Here is a 20,793-nt window from a genome sequence, read left to right on the forward strand (position 1 = left end):
TGCAAATCAGGTAGTGGGAACAGAGAAGGGGGAGGGGAGATTTAAGGTGGAATTAAAAATAGACCTCTCTTGAGTTTGTAGACGTAAATAAATCAATGTCATTATCAAAGGCTTCCCATCTTGGACCACATTTACATTCATAGCTACTCGCCAACACAGGATAAAGCTGAAGGAAGAAATTGTCATTTCACTCAATTTGAAATTCTAAAGAAAATGTTTTTGAAAAAGTTTGTATTCTGGAACTCCATGTGTGGGACATGAAAGCTCCATAGCTTTTGTCACAAAGATCCTAAGGGTGACACTATGTCCTGTTTCAGTTAGGCTCCTCATCTTTCCCCAGCCATCAAAGGTTGTTTATAGTTCTCCATTCTCACCAGCAGTCTGTTTTTTCTTTAACAAATTAGCACCTACAGTTTATGAATTCCAACAGCAGATGGTCCGGACACATACAAGTCTCACCTCGAAAATGGTTGGATTTTTAATCAGAATGTTCTTTGCCCAAGTGGCTTCTTCCCCAGCAGGCATAAGTGGCTTGAGGCCTGAGGCATATCAATGAGACACAGGTGCTCTGGCTGTTGCATACACAAGCTTCATCCCCAAGTCTCCTCAAACTCCCCTTAAATCACTCACTGTGAATTCCAAGAACAAAGGAGAGGGGTTGGAATAAACTCTTTGTTGTAAAGGCTGTCTTAGAGAGCCTGTGTTTATCAATATGGTGGATGTGAAAGATCTAGGGAGTGGGTTCCTGTCCTGTGCTGGTGGGATTCAGTACTGTGACCTCAGCTTCCATCAACCACAGGTGTCTCCTGGCTACTTCCAATTGCATTCCTATTGGATACCAGTCTTTCATTTTATTGAATTGTAGGTCTTGAGATATGTGTGTGTGTGTGTTTAATGTCATGAGTGTTTTTGCAACATGTGTCTGTGTACCACTTACATGCTAGTGCCCACAGAAGCTACAAGTGAGGTCAGATCCCCTGGGAAAGTTTTAGATGGTTGTGAGCCAGCCACCTTGTGAGTGCTGAAAATCAAACCCAGATTTTCTGGAGGGGCCACCAGTGCTCTTAACCTCTGGATCATCTCCCCAGCCGGGGGACCATGTGTAATTCTTAATGGTTAGGTACTGTTCTAGATGCTGCAAATAAAAAGATGCATCTTGCATGCAGAAGGCTAGTGCTCCTGGGGCATATGGTCAAACAAGGAGGCAGCTAAACTGTTTGGTACATCTTCCAATACCTTAGGCTCACAATGAGACTCCAGAGGCATGATCTACCAACTGTTATAGAAGCCTTCATGGAAAGGATAATGTTGGCTATGGATTCCCAAAGAATGATTGCATCAAGGAGAGTTAAATCTACACCATACTGGTAGGGCTACATGAACTACTTTGTGCTCCTTATACATGAACCAAGATTAGATGCTAGCGCCAGCCTAGGGATGGGAGGCAGAAGATCCGTGAAACCCAGAGGATTGCCAGCTGCTAGGTCTGAGGGAATCCACCCTAAAATGAGACCTACACATGCAAAATGAACAACTGCCCTTATATGATGGCACCCCCGCTTTGGTAGAGCCTTCTAGGTAGAGGTAAGTTTCCAAAATGGTACTTCTAGGCTGCCCTTGCAAGATGAGAGGAAGAGAATTCTTGCACTTGGTTGTTTCCATCCATTATTCTTTAATTGGGTAGCTTTGAAATTGTGATGTTCATAATAATTTATCGAAGTGTGGTATGCAGACCATCAGCATTAAATGTTCTTGACAATTGCTGACCATGCAAACTCTTGACTGTCCACCCAAGACCAGTGCCTATTATAGAGATTCTTTAGAGCCATTTTTCATAGATTGTTGGTCAGTTAGTTATCAAATAAACATTTTTCCCACTATACCAACACTCTCATGGGCCTCAACCTCCTGGTCTGAGCTGTAAAGCAAACTTCAGCTTTCCTTTCTATTTATTTACTTACTCATGCATTTTATATATGTTAGTGCTCTGTCTTCATGCACAACAAAAGGAATCTGATCTGATTACACATAACTGTGAGTCACCATGTGGTTGCTGGGAATTGAACATTGGGACCTCTGGAAGAGCACACAAGTGCTCTAACCACTAAGCCATCTCTCTAGCTCCCACATCAGCTTTTATGTGCTACTCTCCTCTGTGTTACTGATGTCTGCTGAGTCTGATATTCAGCGCATTATTGTGCCCTTTCCTGGCTAGTGACCTCTCTCATCCCCAAGTACTGCATCTTTAACATGGGAACTGTAATATATATGACTGTGACACAATGCAGAATTAAGACCAGAGAGACAGTGAAGAAATCTACTATAGTACTCTGACCTTCGGAGAAGATCCAATATTGGCAGATGTCCATGACTGCTCTACCTTCCATTCTGAGCACAGAATGGTGGATGGTTACGTCCTAAATCAGAAAAGCCATATAAGAGGTATTTGGTACTCTTTATACTCCTCACCCAGAGTATTAAAATTGACTAAATCAGCTCCATAAAGTATGTAAAAGTGCGCCATAATGTAGATTTTAAGCATCATCATCTCCTTCCATTGTCTCCAAGCTCCTTGTCCCAGGAATATATAAAGCCAACACCATTAGGTTGCCTTCTACTACTAATTATTCCTCCTCCTAGAGTATAGTTGTCCTTGCTTCTACTTTCAGCCCATTGCTCAACACAAAGACCTATACATATAGCCTCTATTTGAAGACATTGAATTCAAACATCTCTATAGCAGTGTAATGTGTATTGATATGGCTTATAGGAAACCCTAACTTAAGATAATAGGGTTGAGCAAGAACTAGTTGACCAGCAAGTTGCCATGAAGGCTCTTACATCAAGCATCACTTCAGAAAGTACTTTCTAGATCCAGCAATCACCTCCACAGCAGAATTATGATCACTGTCTCTCTGAGTTTATTTCCATAGTACCAAGGAGTCCTTAAAGAATGTGACCCTTAAACAAGTTCCTTCCTGTCTTCTCTCTTAAGAGGGGGTGATATTTCTAGCATGTGTGCATGTCTGTGTATGCATGTGTGTGTGTGTGTGTCTGTGTGTGTGTGTCTGTGTTCATGTGTGTAGATGTGTATGCAGGCCAGAGGTCAGTGTCAGGGGTACTCCCCAGTCACTTTCTACCTTACATTTTTGAGACTGTATCAATCACTGAACGTAGAAACCACCTAATTGCTAAACTGACTGGCCAGCATTTCCCATGGAGCTTCTATGTTTCGCAGAACTAGGATTATGCACACATGCTGCTTTGCACTGTTTTGTTGCTCTTTCCTTGGTGCTGGCTGACCAGTCTCAGGTCCTTATGCTTCTTCACCATCTCCTCAGCCCCAGGCATGATGTCTTAGTACACATTCTCGGGTAGTTTGTCATAGATGCTTCCCAGGACAGGTATATATAGAACCAAACATATTCTTCGTTTCTACTTCAACATCATATCATCATCCCACACCACATCACACATGCACAGTTCTTGAAAGAAAGTATTCTAGAACTCAGAAGAGAAGGAGCACCATGAAATTATGGCTCCCACTTGCTGTGGGAAAGACAGTCTTGAATTTATGTTCACTCTGGATGGGTTCCACTCTTTCTTTCTGTCACTGTAGTTCAAAGTGCTACCATAGGCAGCTCTAACCAAAGTAAATGTGTGACATTAGCTTGAAAAACTGTCTCCTGTGCAAAGCGTTCAAGGTAAGTCATGCAAGTTGCAAAGACTGGCCTGTATAACCAGGCCGGGTGATACTTTGTGCACTGTGGGTGGGAAAACAAGGCCTGTATTCAGATGGACCCATTTTCCTGCTGTCAACAAGGGGACTTTGATGAGGTTTGTCCCCTGTTAAGAGATGGGACATTGGAGACTCGTGTGTTTGGATGTATTGCCTCGCAACCAAATTGAATGTTATCCATTTGCAGTCCTTTCTTGCCAAGAAATATCAGTCCTTGCTTTTATAATGGAGTCCTGTATAAATTCTATTCAGAATGTTGCAATGCCATCAAAACACGGAATTTTCCATGACTTCAAATCCAGCTTCTTCCACACAACTTACAACTTCAATTTTGGTTTCATTCCAAGCAGCATTCTGCAAAACAAAGTATCTTCCTTTACATGTCTTTTAGAGAACATCTCATCTCTTTGATGGTTTTTGTTTGTTTTTAAAAATTGGTTTGAAGTAACTTTTTATATAACACTAGTATCCTTAGCAAATAAGAAAACTTAAATGGGAATGAGAAAAACTATCCATGGACTTATCTTACAAATATATCCTACTGCTTTTCCTCAGCTCCTTTCAACACATAAGGTGTTCTTTACATTCATGATGAAGTAACAGGGACACACAGCTTCACCTTTATAAAACATATTACTACTACTACTACTATTGATGTTCTGCCAATGAGATATGTCCCTCTAGCCATTGCATAAGTGTATGAATTATTTTCTTTAAAATGTCATATAATATTTTAAGTATATTTTGTATTTTGGGGGTCATGGTTTTGTTCTGAACCCAAATCCTTGTACATGTTAGGCTGATATTCTCCTCGGGAAATACACTCCCACTTGGATGTAATCCATTTTAATATTTCTATCATATTCCACTCACCAATTGCAATAATATAAATTTGAGGCTAAATATGTAGTTCAGTTGGTAGAGTTCTTGCCTAGCATGTACAAAGCCCTGACTTGGATTCTCAGCACTAAATAAAGCCAGTGTGGGGGGTTGTTGTCTATAATCTCAGCACTTAGGAGGTGAAGACAGATCAGAAATTCAAGGTAATACTTAATTACATATTCACTTTGAGGCCACCCTGTGCTACATGGGACCCTATCTCGAGAAATGAAAAGATTCTAGTAAATTCGAGCATTTATTTTTAATCTAATTTTGGATATAACACATTAAAAAAGCTAATAATAATTAGAAACTGTTAAAAATATCACTTATTTTTCCCCATGTACTCATCCAGCATATTTTTAACATCCATCCACTCTAGATGTGGTGTTATATATATTGGATGTCATCTGAGAAACACAGCAGACATGCTTCCTGAATGACATACTTTATATTGTTTACAGTGGGCATAATGAAGAGAAGAATTCTCTCTGGTTACCACTGGAAAAAAGTCAACTTGAAACTCATCTCTAATAAGTTTGAAAACTCAGAGTGAAATCTAAACAAAAAACCAAAATGTTAACTGTCTATTGAGTGTTGTAAAAATAATCTCTCAGCTGAAGTCTGAAGAAACAAAAACTTGCCTAGCAACATTCCCAGGATGACTGCAGGCTTCCAAGCCCCAATGCCTTTGAGCATTCCTACCAAGTATGGAGGTGCAAGTCACAGTGAGCCCCGAGATCCATTGCTTTGCCTCTGTGTGTTCAAACGAGTGTTCATGATGTTATTGTTCAAACTATGCAGTGTAATAGCCACCCATACAGCATTTGCAATGTGCTGATTTGAAGTGATTTTAAGAGGATTTATACTGTGGTGCAGAATGTGTAGAGTCTGAGCAAATATTGTACCACTGTGCATCAGGGCTTAAATATTACAGCTTTCAACATCTACAATGGGTCTTGACACATTACCCTCACAGGGAAGGAGCAGCTGTCAAAGCAGAAAGCTTCATTTTCCACTAGTCAGGTACTTCCCAAGGGGTATGGTGCCCATAGTACTAATGGACCTTATTTTCTTGAATCAGTATCACCGTGGGTAGAATGCATGGCTGGAATGCACCGCTGCATGTCGCCCAGCTGTGGTCAGCTCTCTACTTGCTCACATGCCATCTTAGGTTAAAACCTTAGGCCAGAATACTGGTAACACCATACACAACTACATGTTTCAGTCCCTACTTCTCAGTGCCTGTCTCACCTCCTCTCTCTTTCCCACAATCTTTCATGTAAAACTCTGTAATGGGGACACAGAGTAAGTTATCCTGAGAAGCCAGGCAATGCTGACATTAATCCTTTGCATACTCTGAAAGCAGCTCTGTCTATCCCAAGTCATTATTCTACACACATGACTTGACTTTAATTAATACAAACCAGAAGCTCAGAAAGTAAGCTCTTAAGCCAGTTTCATCCACCAACCTCAGAATATTAACAGAATCCTTCCAGGCTCTATAGGGAAATTAGATACCAGCCTTCAAATGTTCTATTAAGAGAACAGGACAAATGACTGAAGCGTCAAGTTTAACTTTAGTGTATATCCCTCAGCTACAACAAAGAGGAATGAACAGTGCACATTCAGAAGAACAGAAGCAGATCCACACAGGACCTGCTCCTTTCTGAAGAGCTATAGATACACCAGCGTGGGTGGGCTGTTCCCTCAATGAAGAATACAAGGAACAAATACAGGGTATCATGACTCTCTGGCCCACCACAATTCTTTACTTCCGTAGTTTAGAATCATATTGCCTATAAAGCATCCCAAAGTAATCTAAAGAAAATTTGGGGCTTACTGAAATTAACCATTTTGATGAATTTTCATCAGCCCATTTTTTCCTATAACTGGCCATGAGATGCTTCATCCACATCTGCTGAAGAAACTTCTAAGTCTGTTAAAAAAAAAAAATCATTGATCTAAACTGGAGGTCAGTGAATAAAGCCCAGTCTGGCTTATTACCTCTTTTTGTATTCATTAGCACACATTATATGGACACACTCCTCATAACAAACAATTCTACCTTAAATGTTTATTATGTCTTTATAGGAAGAGTTTGCTGCCCAAGATTTCAATAGCCACTTGACTGAAAGATATGAACAATCAAATGCAATAACTATACACAGAAAATCTTGAAATGTTGCTGAAAGAAACTAAGGAAGACCTTGATGTGTGGCGATTCTGAAAATAGTATTAAGATGTTGTTTTTCCTCTGACTTAACCACAGACTCTAAATTTACCACAGACTTCCAGCTTCCTGCCTTTAATTCAGTCAAGTGGATCTATGAGTCTAGGGCCAGCTTGGTCTACATAGCAAGTTTTAGCCAAGCCAGAGCTACCCAGTGATAACTTGTCTAAAAAGGAAAAAAAAATCCAGCTGTCTATCTTCCCCCATCCCCTCCCACCACTCTTTTTCTCCCTTATGGGAAGTGGCAGGTGGGCTTTAAACTGTATGTAATAATTCCAGATTTAACTAAAGTGTATTGAGGGAAAATCATTCTGAGAGACCTCAGCCTACATCATGTCAAGTTTTTTATAACAAAGCTATAGCAATTGTGATGATATTGTTTTGTCAGGATCTAATCTATGTCTCTTATGTACCAAAAAAGGAGCTTAAGATTTCTGTTGTTGGAGGAATTATCAGAGATCAGGTAAAAGATGATGGGCATGAAATGGAAATTCAAGTTTAACTGGCAAGAGCCCTTATGATTGATTAAGAAGTTCACTAAATGTAGACACAATACTAACATCTATAAATGTGCACGCGCGCGCGCACACACACACACACACACACACACACACACACACACACACACACACACAAAGCGGGAGGAGAGCAGAGGGAGAGAGATATACATATCGGTATTGCCTGGTACATGTATACACAGACATACAGAGAGAGCTTGAGGTTCATTCCAGAGCACTTGGAATAGCACCTCTTTGTGTCTTTAAACATTACCTCAGAATCAGTCACCACAAGGAGATCTTTGATGTTGCTCTTAGGGGCTGGAACTGGTGGGAATAACTTGATCCATATGCGACACCTGAAAACAGGGGGAGGAACTGAATGAGTATAAACAGTCCTCTGGCCTGAATTTCTACTCCTACATTAACCGAGTAAGTTCCATGTGTAACTATGTTGGTTAAGATGGTTAAACATCTTCATCATTGAAAACCTTGAAGGGCTGCCAGGCTGGGATGTGGCTTCTGAGATCTCCAGCAAAGAGGAAGTCTTAACTGTTTCACATTGGGCTTATTGCCAGGCCTGACTTCTGAAGATGGGTCGCTAGCAGCATCCTTTGTTTGGTTTCTTGTTCACTGTTCATTCTAGCTTTCCTCCTTCAACTATGCCAAAATCACAGTTCCTTCTCATCTTTCCCTTTCCTTTGAACTGCTGCCCATCACCCGCAGGCATCTAAATATAACAGTTAATGAATAATAGCCTTTAACACAGAAGTTATTCCCTAAGATTTTTAGGCTAAAAAGGAACTTTGCCTTAGCAATTGAGAGGGAAAAAGAGAGGTGGGTGAAAGGGGAAATGCAGCCTTTTGCAAGGCGGGATAGGATATCTGTGCAGGCTTTTGCGAATCTGCATTTGATGTAAAGACAGTCACTCTGGACTGGTAACCTGAAAGCCAGGTAGAGGTCAACCAGTGACCACTAAGACCCATATGTGAAGGCAGTGTGTTGACTTCAGACTTGGGATGGACTTGCTGCCTTTTTATAGGAGATGTCAAAAGACAAGCAAGTATGGAAGGGAAAGCTGTGAAGGAAAAGAATACAGTGGCAAAAACCTCTATAAATATTAAAATATCATCAACTAATTTGAGGGTGTGTGGTGACCGAGGACTGTGCTGTGTCCTGTCTAGCTCCTGTATGCTGTGTATGCCATGTTTTATTTTAGCTGGAAACAGTATGCTCTAAATTGCACCTGATAATAAGCAGTGTGCACAGCAGACTGCAAAGTCAGCCCCTGAATGTAAGGAATACCTACACTCTGCAGATGAGTGAGAAAATTAACAAGATGAAGCAGGCGGTTGCTGGAAACACAATGAGATGCCATTCTGCCAAGGGCTTCTTCTCCTTTCCTAGTGAGAGGAAGAGACAGCGAAAGCAAAGTCAGAACCGGGGAAAATAATCAAAATGATAAGGATGGGTTATCTGAGATTTGAGTTGAAGTTCCTAGGCAAGGATAAATGACTGAACCCTGGGCCTTAGGTGTCTCACCTGCTGAAAGTGCTAATACCCATCTCACAAAGCTGTTATGAAGAGGAAAGGAAACCATGGCAGCGAGGCTTCTTAATTATTAATTTAAGCAGGATTAATTCAGCCCATCAGCCAGTGCTTTAGAGTTCACGTCTACCCTGGACCACCCAGATACTGGCACTAAAAGCTTCAGAGGCGTAGTAGGGTCTTGGGTGGCAAAGCCACAACATCATAAGGCTACTCAATAACCTCATTAGAGTACAGTGAAACTTTGTTTTTACCTACTTGGAAATGAAACTTCTGGAGGAAGAAAATGTTCATAGTTAGCAATGCAGATGTCCGAGTCCACAGTGAACAATTTGTGTCTGTGAGCATAATAGCACTTTTTACCCTTATCCCCATTCCACAGATCAGGAAGTAAAGGCTGTCGTTGTCAGCACAGGAAGTTTTCTGAATACTATCCTATCTTCTAATTTGTTCTTATTTTATATCCGGGACATTCTTCTCTGGGCTTTAAAGACTTACATCAGACTGTGAGAAGGGTAGGGGGATGTGCAGTGTTGTTTGTCTGTTTGATCTTAGGCATACTCTCCTGAAAAATCAAAGGTCCCCGACTACATGGTGTTGGGAGAAATGATGTTCTTGCTATGATGCCTTACTTTCAGAACACAAAAGCAAATCCTGAGTTCTAGTCAGTTTTCTTTCCTAGGGGAAAAGATGACTGACTCATTCATTCATACATTTAGCAAGTGTCTGTTAAGCTCTTATCGGGCATACAACTTACTGTGGCCCACTCGTTAAGAGCTTGGAGCTGCAGCTTGGAGTTTATCAGGGGAGATCTGCAGAGAGCAAAAATGACTCAGGCCATGATTTGATGATCTCTGTTCTATGTGGGTACCATGGTGAGGTTCAAACAGTGCTACACTGGGATCAAAACATTCCAGACCTCAGTTTTCTATAATTTCTTCATTCAAATCCCACACATTGTTCAAGAATCACAGGAGATTAATGCTAGTAATTCTTGCTTTTCCCCATCTCTTCCCCGTTACCTTCTCAGCATCCTTGGCCAGGTTTCTCCTCTACCTTCCCCAAAGCTTTCATCTCTTCCTTTCTGCTTTTAAATATTCATAGAGTCCTTTATCTTGACTAAGCCATGAGCCTTCTCTGCCATCTTCCACAGCTATCATCAAATACTCCTCTCAATGCCCAGGCTGGTGTCTTGACTAAAGATTCCAACTGATGCACTGTCATATCTCAGAAACTACTTTTAAAGTCACTGGTAATGTCTTCCTAGTAAAACCCCCCAAAGACATCTTGTTTCCCTGTCTGACTTGATGTCTTCTGGTCTCTTCCCTAAATTTCTTCATTTCCTTTAACATAAATTTTGGGACACGGTCTCATGTACCCCTAGACTGGCCTCAAACTCAATATGTAGTAGATGAACTTCTGGTCTTCCTGTCTCCACTTTCTTAGTGCTCAACCACACCTAGTTTATGTCATGCTAGGGATCAAATCCGTTGCTGTGTGCATGCTAAGCAAGCACTCTACCAAGTGAGGCACACCCCAGCCCATTTTGAAAAAAAATTATTAGCATGTGTTATTTGTTCAAAATCACAGGATTCATTAAGATATATATATATATATATATATATATATATATATATATACAGATGATATAGATATAGATATAGATATAGATATAGATATAGATATAGATATAGATCCCATTGCCATCCCCATTTGAATTCAAACTGTCCACAGCTGAGTTAAGGGAAGCCTGGGCACTTTACTGAGATGGTCTCACTCTTCTATGGCACTTTCTGTTTCTTTTAAAATTGCAGCTGGAGCCCTTTCAGGGCAACCCTTGACTATTTGTCATTTTCGTCTGTTCTTTGAGCACGGAAAAGTTTGTTTGTCTGACTACATATTTTGATTCCATGAAACCCACAAAGTCGTTTCCTTTTCCTGCCCCTGCCCTAGGTATAGATTATAAAATCCCCATAGCCCAAACTCACTTGAGTCTTTTGCAAACCTGAGAAGAGTCACAACCAAATTTGTGTTCTTCATTTCATCAGACCTATTCTCAGCCAGACAGAGTGCTGCATGGCTGTAATCTCAGAATTTTAATGGCAAAGGTATAAGGACAGTGAGTTAGAGACACTCCTCCACCTATGGGAGGCGGTGAGAGCCTGCCTCTAAACAAACAAAGGAAGGGAAAACACACAATCAACAAGTACTTCTTTCACCAGCTTCTGCATTTCAGTCTCTGCCTTACAAGACCCAAACTGAATCCTTGGAGATACTTAAATTGATTCCAGTTTTCATAGCCCGTTTCTTCTTCGCCCCCTCAGTACACATGAGCTCTATGTACAGTCACAAATGCGAGGCTCCACGCTTCTGACTCCTGCATCTATCCTTACATAGTAGTCTGGAGACCTGGATTCCAGACCCAGTTTTCAGTGAAGCAGAACATCTGGGGGCTTGGTAGTCTCATCTCTAACCAAGTTAAAGCATGACATCCTTGAAATCCCTCCCCAACAGACAAGCTTTTTACTGGTAGTAATTATTCTACCATCACTTCATTACATTACCCTTTAGACAGACTAATTTTACAAAAACAGTATTTTTTAATGCTAATAGCTTGAAAGTTGTAAAGCATAAAAATATAAAAGTCATCATTCACAAGGATTAACTAAGAACTTATTCGTTACACATATTTTGTATGTACTTGTTTTGAGTGATCAGGCACAGCATACACCTTTAATTTACTTCCAAAAGCCCCCATGCAGATGGAAACGCTGGAGAAGAGAATGGCAGAGAGGTTACCAGAGGACACAAAACTGTCAGAGAAAATGAAAACAAAGCCCAGGATTGGCTAGTGATTGCATCCCTGAACGTAATGGAGGGTTCCCAGTCCATTCCTCTCCATCTATAAAACTGAGGATGTGCTATGTGTGTTGGAACTTTACTTGGTGTATTCTAGGTGTCTCTTTACTTAATGCACACTATGTGTTTATTTTGTTAATGTAGTCTAGATATTTCTTTGTGATCAAGAATCACTGCAACCAACATCTGCAACATTGTAGCAAAGCTTGTTTGGTGTTTTGATCTATATTTACAAGCTAAGATTTTCTGCTCTGCAAACTTCCAGTGCCCTTGATAGTCCCAGGCTACAGATGGGATTGAATCACTTCATTAAAACCCTAAACTAGGGCTGGAGAGACAGTAGGGCAATTAAAAGCTTACACTGCCTTTGCACAGGGCTGGAGTTTGCTTCCCAACACCCACATTAAGCTATGTAGAACCATCTGTGGTGTGGCTCTGGCTCCACATGATCTGATACCTTCTGGCCACTGAAGGTACCACACTCAGACACACTGACATACATAGATATTAAAAAATCTTTAAAATCCCAAGTCTGTCTTTTCTTTTTTTAAATGTTTTTTGTCTGTTATAAGCAGGCATTAGCACACCTTGGAATGACAAGAGGTACCTGTCACTCCAGCATTTGGGAGACAGAGGCAGGAAGATAATTACAAGTCAGAAGCCAGCCTGGTAAATTCCAGGCCAGTCAGGGCTGCAAAGTATGATAATGTTTGTTGTTGTTTGCTTTTCTTCTCCATTCAAAAAAATGAAAGTCATTACCCATGTTGTCTATTTGTTCATCACTGTTACAAACACAGTAAAACTTTGAGTCCTGTGAAAAGAACAAAAAGTGCTATAAATATTATCATGGTCACACGCTCAATAATTTGTGGCTCAGCTTGTATAATAACCACTGGCCTGATATGCCCAGTCCTGATAACAGTACCGTTGTCTTCTGACCATGATTACAAAAATCTTTTCAGTTATACCACTGGTTTATACCCCTTACCTCTCTCTTCCTTAGATAAGTGAAGATTCAGAGTGACTGAGCAAACATCAGGGAGGCAACTGACTTTATGTCATCCAACTGAAAAAGAAAGTTCTCACTACATGGATATGACTGTGTAGGGAAACAGAGGCATGGGCGGGGGTTAAGCTGGCCTCCCCAGACTCCCCTTCTGTATCACCACGTGAAGAAGAGTAGAACTCATATTCAAGACCACAAGCACTATAAACTTGACCTCAAAGAAAATATGTTGACAGGTAAATCCAAGGCAAGAAAGCATGTTAAAATGCTTTTGAGAAAAAAAAAATGTGTTTCTTTTATGATGAAAGGTTGTAGGTACCAAGGCACATAGGTGCAGATCATGGGACAACTTTTAGGAGTGAGTTCTCACTCTACTTTCACCAAGTAGGTCTCAGGGATTGAACCAGGTCATCAGGCTTGTCAGCAAGCACCTTACCTGTGAGCTATATCACAAGTTGTTTTTATTAATGAGAGAGACAGGGAGAGAGAGAGAGAGAGAGAGAGAAATCCAAGCAAGAGCCTTCTATTGACTCGCAGAAGGCAGAGCAGGAGAGCAGATCCCACCAATTTCACTACTGCAAAAGCTGAGATGTTTGCAGATATCCTGGAATACATGACTTCAGAGTTTTCCTTTCCTAATCTCATGGGCAAGGCTCTAGGCTTGATCCTGAGGCTGGAGCTTTAGCAGGAGGGGATGAAAAGAACAAAAGGAGAAAGTTCTAGGTAATGTGAATCATTTGTCTGACTTAAGGGGCATTCCTTACACTCTGTAATCATTTTGAAGCCACTGATGTTTCTTAAGAAATTGTTGAGCACTCTCTCACTTGGTTATACAGAGATGAGTTTTTGAGAGGGAAGGCTATGCATAGCCTGTCCTATTGAAAAGCCCACCAGCCCATTCACCTCATTTCTAGGTGCTGGGCAGACCTTACCAGCTCTGTATTTAGAGAACTTGGTCATATGGTTCTGTTGACTTTGGTTCCCATTATTTCTGACAGCTCAGCCAATTGATCTTAAAGTAAGGAACTTTATGGAAACATTGGGTGGGATGGGATGGGATGGTGACGACAGAGGTTAGGGCATCTCTAGGTGATGATAGGCTAGCTTTCCCTAGCTGCCTCTGCCTACCTTGGAAGCTCCATCAAATGACTCACATCTTGGTACTGTAGACACTCTGGCTCTAGACAAGGTGCATTTGATTCCTAGGCCTATTTCACCTGTTCCACAAGTTTGTACTTTGAGTGCTTCAGTATTGACTTTGAATCTCACTCTGACTCAACAATAGGTTTGAAGCAAAAGCACTAATTAGTAAATTGATGGAGCTCTTCAAATAAAGCAGCCCTGCTGTGTTTTTAAACCAGCATGTGGTGGGAGAAGTTGAAATGGCATCAACAGGGTTGAGTAATTAAGATGGTGTCAATATGTTAGTCTATGATACAGGGTTTAACTAGATTCCTGTGGCTTTCCTCTTTTGGGAGGGCGAAGCTGCAGTGTCCAAAGTCACTTCCTGTGACTGAGCTTCCTTGGCAGCTTTCAGGCAGATTTTGTGAGATCAACTAAGGTTTAAGGAGCCAAGGAGAAAATAACAGCAAACAAAAGGTAGGGGCAGCAAAATGGTTTGTAGCAAACCCAAGACACACACAATGCTGTACTCTCCCGGTAAAGGACAGTGTGGCAAGGCCTTGAAGACTGCACTGTGGACATGAACGACTTGACAAGCTCAGGACTGAGTGGAAGCCGATTGGTTTTCATACCTCCCTCCCACCCTGCAGGCCCAGGTACAGTTTCTTTCTCTTCTGCAGGCTTCCCACAAAGAACTTTTGGCTTCCAGAGCTCCCACAAACTCAGAATTCTTCCCCGTGACAGCTATGGAGCCTGTTTCCATGAAGCTGCTAAGGCAGCTGCAGGCTGGCTGCAGAGGGGGGCAGGTATCAGGCAGAAGTAAGTAAGTAACTCAGGACACAGAGGCTCAGGCCTAGTTCTGGCTCTTGCTGCTGAGGTGAGCTTCCTTGAGCAGTGTATTTGTTTCACTTTGTATATTGTGTTCAAGTTGGGGTAGGAGCAAACGGGTTCACAAAGTGCTTAGCATCTGTGCCAGTTCACAGGAGCCAATCAATCCATGTTTGTGGTAATTATGATTGGGATTAATGTGTTGTGTCGAGCAAAGGCACTGAGTTAATTTCTCTAGATCCTCAAGGGAAAAGCACAATTGCAGTGCCATTGGAATCCTCGGGTCAAGAGACACAAACACCAGAATTATGGGTATAAAGAAAGGAAGGGGTCGGAAGTCATGGTTAGTCTCACTCCTCAAGAAACAGAATTAAGATTCACATTGCATTGGGCTGGGGAGATGGCTTAGTGGGTACAGTAGCTTATCACACAGCCTGAGCACCTGCCTCCAGATCTATGAAACCCACATAAAAGCTTAACCTAGCAGTCCAGGCATCTGTAATTGTGCCAAAGAAAGGAGACCTCTATAGAGGTCTGAGGACCAGCTAGCCTGATGTATACAACTGCCAAAAGCCTAATGCTAAATCAAAGGTTGTTCTCTGATTTCCACAGTGTACTGTGACACAAGCATGCACATACTCGTGTGCTGCACTCATAAAGAAACACATACACACACACACACACACACACCCAACATGGAAACTTGCACAACATGGAAACTTTTGAAAAAACCCACCCTTGGAAATGAATGTTGCACAACATGGAAACTTTTGAAAAAAGCCACCCTTGGAGATGAATGTAAATGACTTCATTGCTTGGCCTAAATGGAGCCTGAGTAGGCCAAGAACTAGCAGAATGTCACATCTCTGCAGCACTCTACATCCCAAGCCTGGTCTACCTCTATACCTCAGTTTCTCTGGCTGGAATACTACAAATGGGGCAAGGGAGTATCAGTGGGTATGCACAGGTGGAAAGGCAATCATTTTGCCAAGTCCCAGGCCTAGGCCCAGAGCTTACAAGCTTTGAGCAGAACTCTGTCTTCTTTTACGCTCATCTTTTTACTAAGGAAATGATATTTGGGCAGATAGTGTAGATACTATAAGCTTGTCCCTCATAGGCCCAGGTCAAGGCCTACGGATAGAGACCTTCCTTGATCTAAATTGTTAAGCACAGAAAAATGATTGGTATGGCCACCAAGAGAAGTGGCCACTTCTGAAAACAAAACAAAACAACCAAACCAAAAAACTCCAAACAAGCAAGCAAACAAAAATCTTAGCATTAGGGGACAGAGCCTGAAAGCTTATTGCTACCTTTCCTTCAAGGTTGTGGGACAGCCCACAGAACCCTGGTGGTCCAGACTGAGGTTTATCAGGCAAGATTCAGCCAGCCTTGAAACCACAGAAGCCAGAGTCAAAGGAAGCAGTTTGACTCAACTCCAATGTCTACCAAGCTGAAATCCCCCACTTTCAAAGAAAAACCCAAAGTCACGTCTGTGACAGTAGCCCAAGCGGGGTTTTCCTTATTGCAGCTGGGCTAGCTATTTTTCTTTCCAAGCATTTCCCCCCTCTGTGTTGACACAGAGCCTCCCTTCTCTTACCTCATGAATATTTGACATGGCATAAGTCTTTTGGAAGCCTAGAGCAAGTGAAGCTGGCTCTTTCCCTTCACCTGTTTCCCTTTCTTCTTTCCTTTCCTGGTTTGTACTGTGTCTCACCACAGAGTGAGAACTTAAAAAGAGAGGACTAGAAGACAGGAGAGAGAGAGACAGAGAATGGCAAACAGACAGGCAGATGAAGCAGGGCATAGGAGAAACCCACAGGTACAGGAGAAGAAGGTGAAGAACTGGGCCTTGACGTTCTTTGACAGGCCACAGAGCATGAAGGAAATACTCTCAGCGATCTAATAACCCCATCTCCTCCCAGATTTTGAGCTCATAAGCTCCAGGTAGAGGTAAATTGCTTCAAATATCTCTCATGAACACCAAGTCAAAGAAAAACAGCTTTCCCTCTGTCCAGCACACACTCCTACGTGCTATGTTGGCTTTTGTTTAGCTCTGACAGTATGGTCACCACACATGTCCCCTTGCACATTCACACCCTGGCTCACACCATAGCAGGAAAGTGAAGGTCGGGACCTCCTATGAGTACCATGTCTTTATTGCTGAGGGATTTGTCCAGTAGCAGCAGCAACCAAACAGTGACCGCTGACTGAGCCATGTGAAACCTGGGGTGATTGAGTCTTGTTCTGATCCCCCTAAGTACACCCATCTTAAACCCAAAGAAAACTTTCTGAAAGAAAAAGTTTTCATGGGATTCCTAATAATACCAGGTCCAGAGTGGCAGACCCAGCCTTCAGGAAGGGTGGGAGAAACTCATTATTCACATGAGGGTGAGTCCAGTGATTGTCAGCCTAACCTCTTACCAAGAAACAGGTCAGCTCCTAACCAACGGCACAGCTACACATGAATGTAGCCAACACTCTTCATTGCCATGGGGCAGGATGCACCCTGGGACCATTTACTTCCAAAACTGCTTGCTCCACACTCAGTATTTGAAGTGGAGGAGAGAAGACATGAAAAAACAGAACACTTCAGAGGCCAGGGTCCAGGACACAAACATTTTTCAGTAAACATGAGATGGCAGAGATAACAACAGAACAGAAGAACCCGGAACTTCAGGTTTGAGGAGAAAGACCGTAAAATTGGGAAGTTCAGCTCTTAAAGCAGAAGCCAGCTGATGGAGAGCAGTTGATAAGGAGTATTGATAAAACAAAACTGCTACTATTGTTTATTTATAAAGAAAGGAAGAAAGGAAGGAAGGAAGGAAGGAAGGAAGGAAGGAAGGAAGGAAGGAAGGAAGGAAGAAGAAAATCGATGCTCTGAAAATCCCAAGGCAATACAAGGCAAATCTCAAGCAGACAGAGAGAGCTTCTTTGCTGGCTATACTGCTCACTGCATCTATATCCCCTGTTCTTATTGGACTGACCCAAGGACCTTGTCAACTAGAGTGGAAGCCACCTCCCACAAGCTCAGCTCTCTACATCATCAATCCCAATCCCGTTTCATCTGTGTCTCGTTCTTCATGAAATAACCTTGGGCTGCTGTAATGGGTTACTTAGGTAAATTATTTTAATTTGCTAGTTGGTTCATATGGACTTATTTGGGGGAAATTATACATTAATAATCACATCTTGGCTATTTGACAATGACTGAGTCATTTAATATGTTTAGGCTTCCATTTCCTTCTCTTAATTAAAATAATGGGGTGAATATAATATCAAAGATACAGGGTGATGTTTCAGTTGGGGCTGTAGTGAAAATCCAGGCAGGCTCCCAGGGGCTGTTTGTACGGCAAGGAAGGAGGGATGGAAGAGTGTCTGAAGGAAATGAACATAGCAGCCTGGGAGACTGCAAGCTGAGCATAATTATTACTGCATCCTCCAGGGGGAAGGAAGAGCCATGCAATATGTTCCCGAGGGGCTTGGGCTTCCTATTATGTTTATTAATCATCTTGATGAAAACGGAGAGTCTGCATTGATTAAATTCACTAATGATCCTACACTGAGCAGGGGAGTAAATTCCAGAAAGGATGGATTTATAAGGTAAGCGTTAATATTAATCAACTCGTCTTCACAAAATGGGTAGCAATAAATGAAATAGGATTTGCAGTAGCAAATGGCAATGAGGTGCCCGTGGGGGGCAAATATAATGAGGCCAGACCCAAGCCAGGAAGCAGTTATTCTGGAAATGGTAAGAGAACGGGAGAGTGGAAAATGAAGAATAAGTTAAAAACAAACTCTTGAGGTGGATCACAATCTTACTCCCAGTCCTCTCGTGACAGATGTTAGAGAGCGGAGCCACAAGAATGGCAGTTAGAAGCAGCCAGGGAATGAAGTACGACATCTATGAGTGAGGGAACTGAGGCCCAGAAAGGCTAGGGGTTAGGAATGAGGTCAGAGTAGGAAAACCCAGAGTAGCATGTCCCTTCTTCACTCAGTCCCCCATGTGGTGGCAGATGATGACTCCCTCTTAAAGCTTGAGTTTATTCTCAGAATCCTTCTCAGCACTGTACTGTGTTCTCTGAATACTTAGCTATCTCTAACTTGGACCACTGAACTACACACAGACAGAGCCATGGCTAAAACCCGGTTCTGATTTTGCCTACTGCTGCTTCCTCACCCTCTTAAGTTCTACAGTGTCAAAAGTCAACATCAGCTATAACTTCAAGACTCAAGCACTCAGCAAACACCACCGACTTCTTAGCCAGGATTCGGAGCTTGGTCTCCACTATAGTCATCTGAGTTTTCTTGATCCATATTCATTTCCCCCCCACATTTGTTTAGGTTGCAGTATAGAGACAACAATGAGAAACATCTCCAGTTTCAGACCAGTGAGGGTTGTGTACCTGAGAAACACACATAAAACACTCCGTAATAGGAAGCCGTGGAATACAAATAAATGAAGCTTCTGTCACAGGATGTGACAAGACTAATGAGTCTTGCTTTTCTCTTGAGGCACAGAGTGAGTTTTATCTGCACAAAGTGTTTTTGAGAGACATCCTGTGTGTACCAGGTCAGTTTAGTTCAGCTGGGGAGAAAGAGAGGGAGAGGAAGATCCACCTCAGCAAAATTATGAGGTAGGTGAGTCTGTCTACTTTTCAGTTCCTTATATTCCTCTTTCAGTTCCTCTCCCCAGGAAGCTCATGGTGCTCTTAACACTCGTGTGTTAACACACACGCGCACACACACACACACACACACACACACACACACACACACACCAGTGCTGTCTGGCACTGAACAGGAGTTTAGAGCAGTTTTCTCAGCCTCCTCGCAGACACAGATCAGTGCTCTACCTTTGAGTCCTTCCAGCAATCCTCCTTCCCCTGGAAATGTACCTAATAACATCAGCTCTGACTCATAACTGCACATGCTAATGGTTCGCTGACCAAGAATTTCCGGAGGACCCGCCCTGTAGCGCAAGTGAATGAATTACTTGAGTAGAAACTTTTAGCATATGCCTGAAATAAATTTCTCCTTAAGTATGCTGTCCAAATTGTTCTTGGGTCTTGTAAGAAGTAATGTAACCAGCTATAACCACAAAGTCCCCTATGCCAGTCTAATTTGATAAGCATCTTGCAGCATGTAGGGTCCTATCACACCATGACAGAGTGTTAAGAGCTTGGGCTCTAGAATACATTAACCTAGGGTTCACCCCATCTCAGATGCTTACAGAGATAAATAAAGCACCCAAATATTCCAAATATACATCTTTAAAGAATGGATTTCTTGATAGATTTAACTAAGAGAATATATAAAAGTCATCTCAGATGGTGTTTAGCAAAAAAAAAAAAAGCTATGTATAATACCAGTCATTTCCTTTATCCAATAAATACGCCCCTTCATCCATGGTTGCTACCCATTCCCTGTTTCTTGTCATGTATGGTACTTATTTAATTTGCCAAATAAACCAGTCAATTTGATCACAAATAAAAATAGATGCAAAACAGCTCACATGCCCGGGAGATGCTCAAATTATTAGAGATACTTACTATCTGTTGGCTAATGGTTCAGGGATGGATCCAGGTTTCATAGACCCTAATATTATTTAATTTTAAAATCTTTTAAAAAGGAAATAAACAAATAAATTCACACATAAGCATGGCAAAATTATGCTGATGGGGACCTTTTTGGGCCTAGAGACGAGGAGCAAAAGAGGATGGATGTGTTTCAAAAGATCAAAAGGAACAATCTTATGATACACAACTTGGCATCTTGACTGAGCTGTAACATGAATGCTAACACTGCATAAGACCAAACATAAACAAATAATTACACATTAAATTCATAGGCTGAGAAAGATGGTGTGTCATCAATGCCAATTTTTTAGTGTTAAAATTAAACTGTAGATTTTGCAAGATGTTGGCACTGGGAGAAACTAGGTCAAAGAAAGATTGGATCTCTGTTTCTTTCCATAGCTTATATACCTGCAATTATCTGAACATAAAATGTGTACTCTAAATAATTAGATAGGAGCTGGCGAGATGCCTCAGGAAGTATGAGAGCTTGCTGTGCAAGTGTAAGG

General features: G+C 41.8%; 1 protein-coding gene across 1 annotated transcript in view; it reads right to left on the minus strand.

Annotated features, from left to right (window-relative positions):
• Positions 1–3,514: 3,514 nt before the first annotated feature.
• LOC127236086 (interleukin-5 receptor subunit alpha) overlaps positions 3,515–20,793 on the minus strand; it is a 33,006-nt gene continuing 15,727 nt past the window's right edge. Inside the window, exons 9-11 of the mRNA XM_051203523.1 lie at positions 8,658–8,751; positions 7,623–7,707; positions 3,515–4,093 (exon numbers count right to left, since the gene is read on the minus strand). Coding sequence (XP_051059480.1) covers positions 4,007–4,093; positions 7,623–7,707; positions 8,658–8,751 — 266 coding nt within the window. The 3' untranslated portion in view covers positions 3,515–4,006. The remainder of the gene's footprint in view (positions 4,094–7,622; positions 7,708–8,657; positions 8,752–20,793) is intronic.

The sequence above is a fragment of the Phodopus roborovskii genome, unplaced genomic scaffold (genome assembly GCF_943737965.1).
Source record: "Phodopus roborovskii unplaced genomic scaffold, PHOROB, whole genome shotgun sequence".
Taxonomy (NCBI): Eukaryota; Metazoa; Chordata; class Mammalia; order Rodentia; family Cricetidae; genus Phodopus; species Phodopus roborovskii.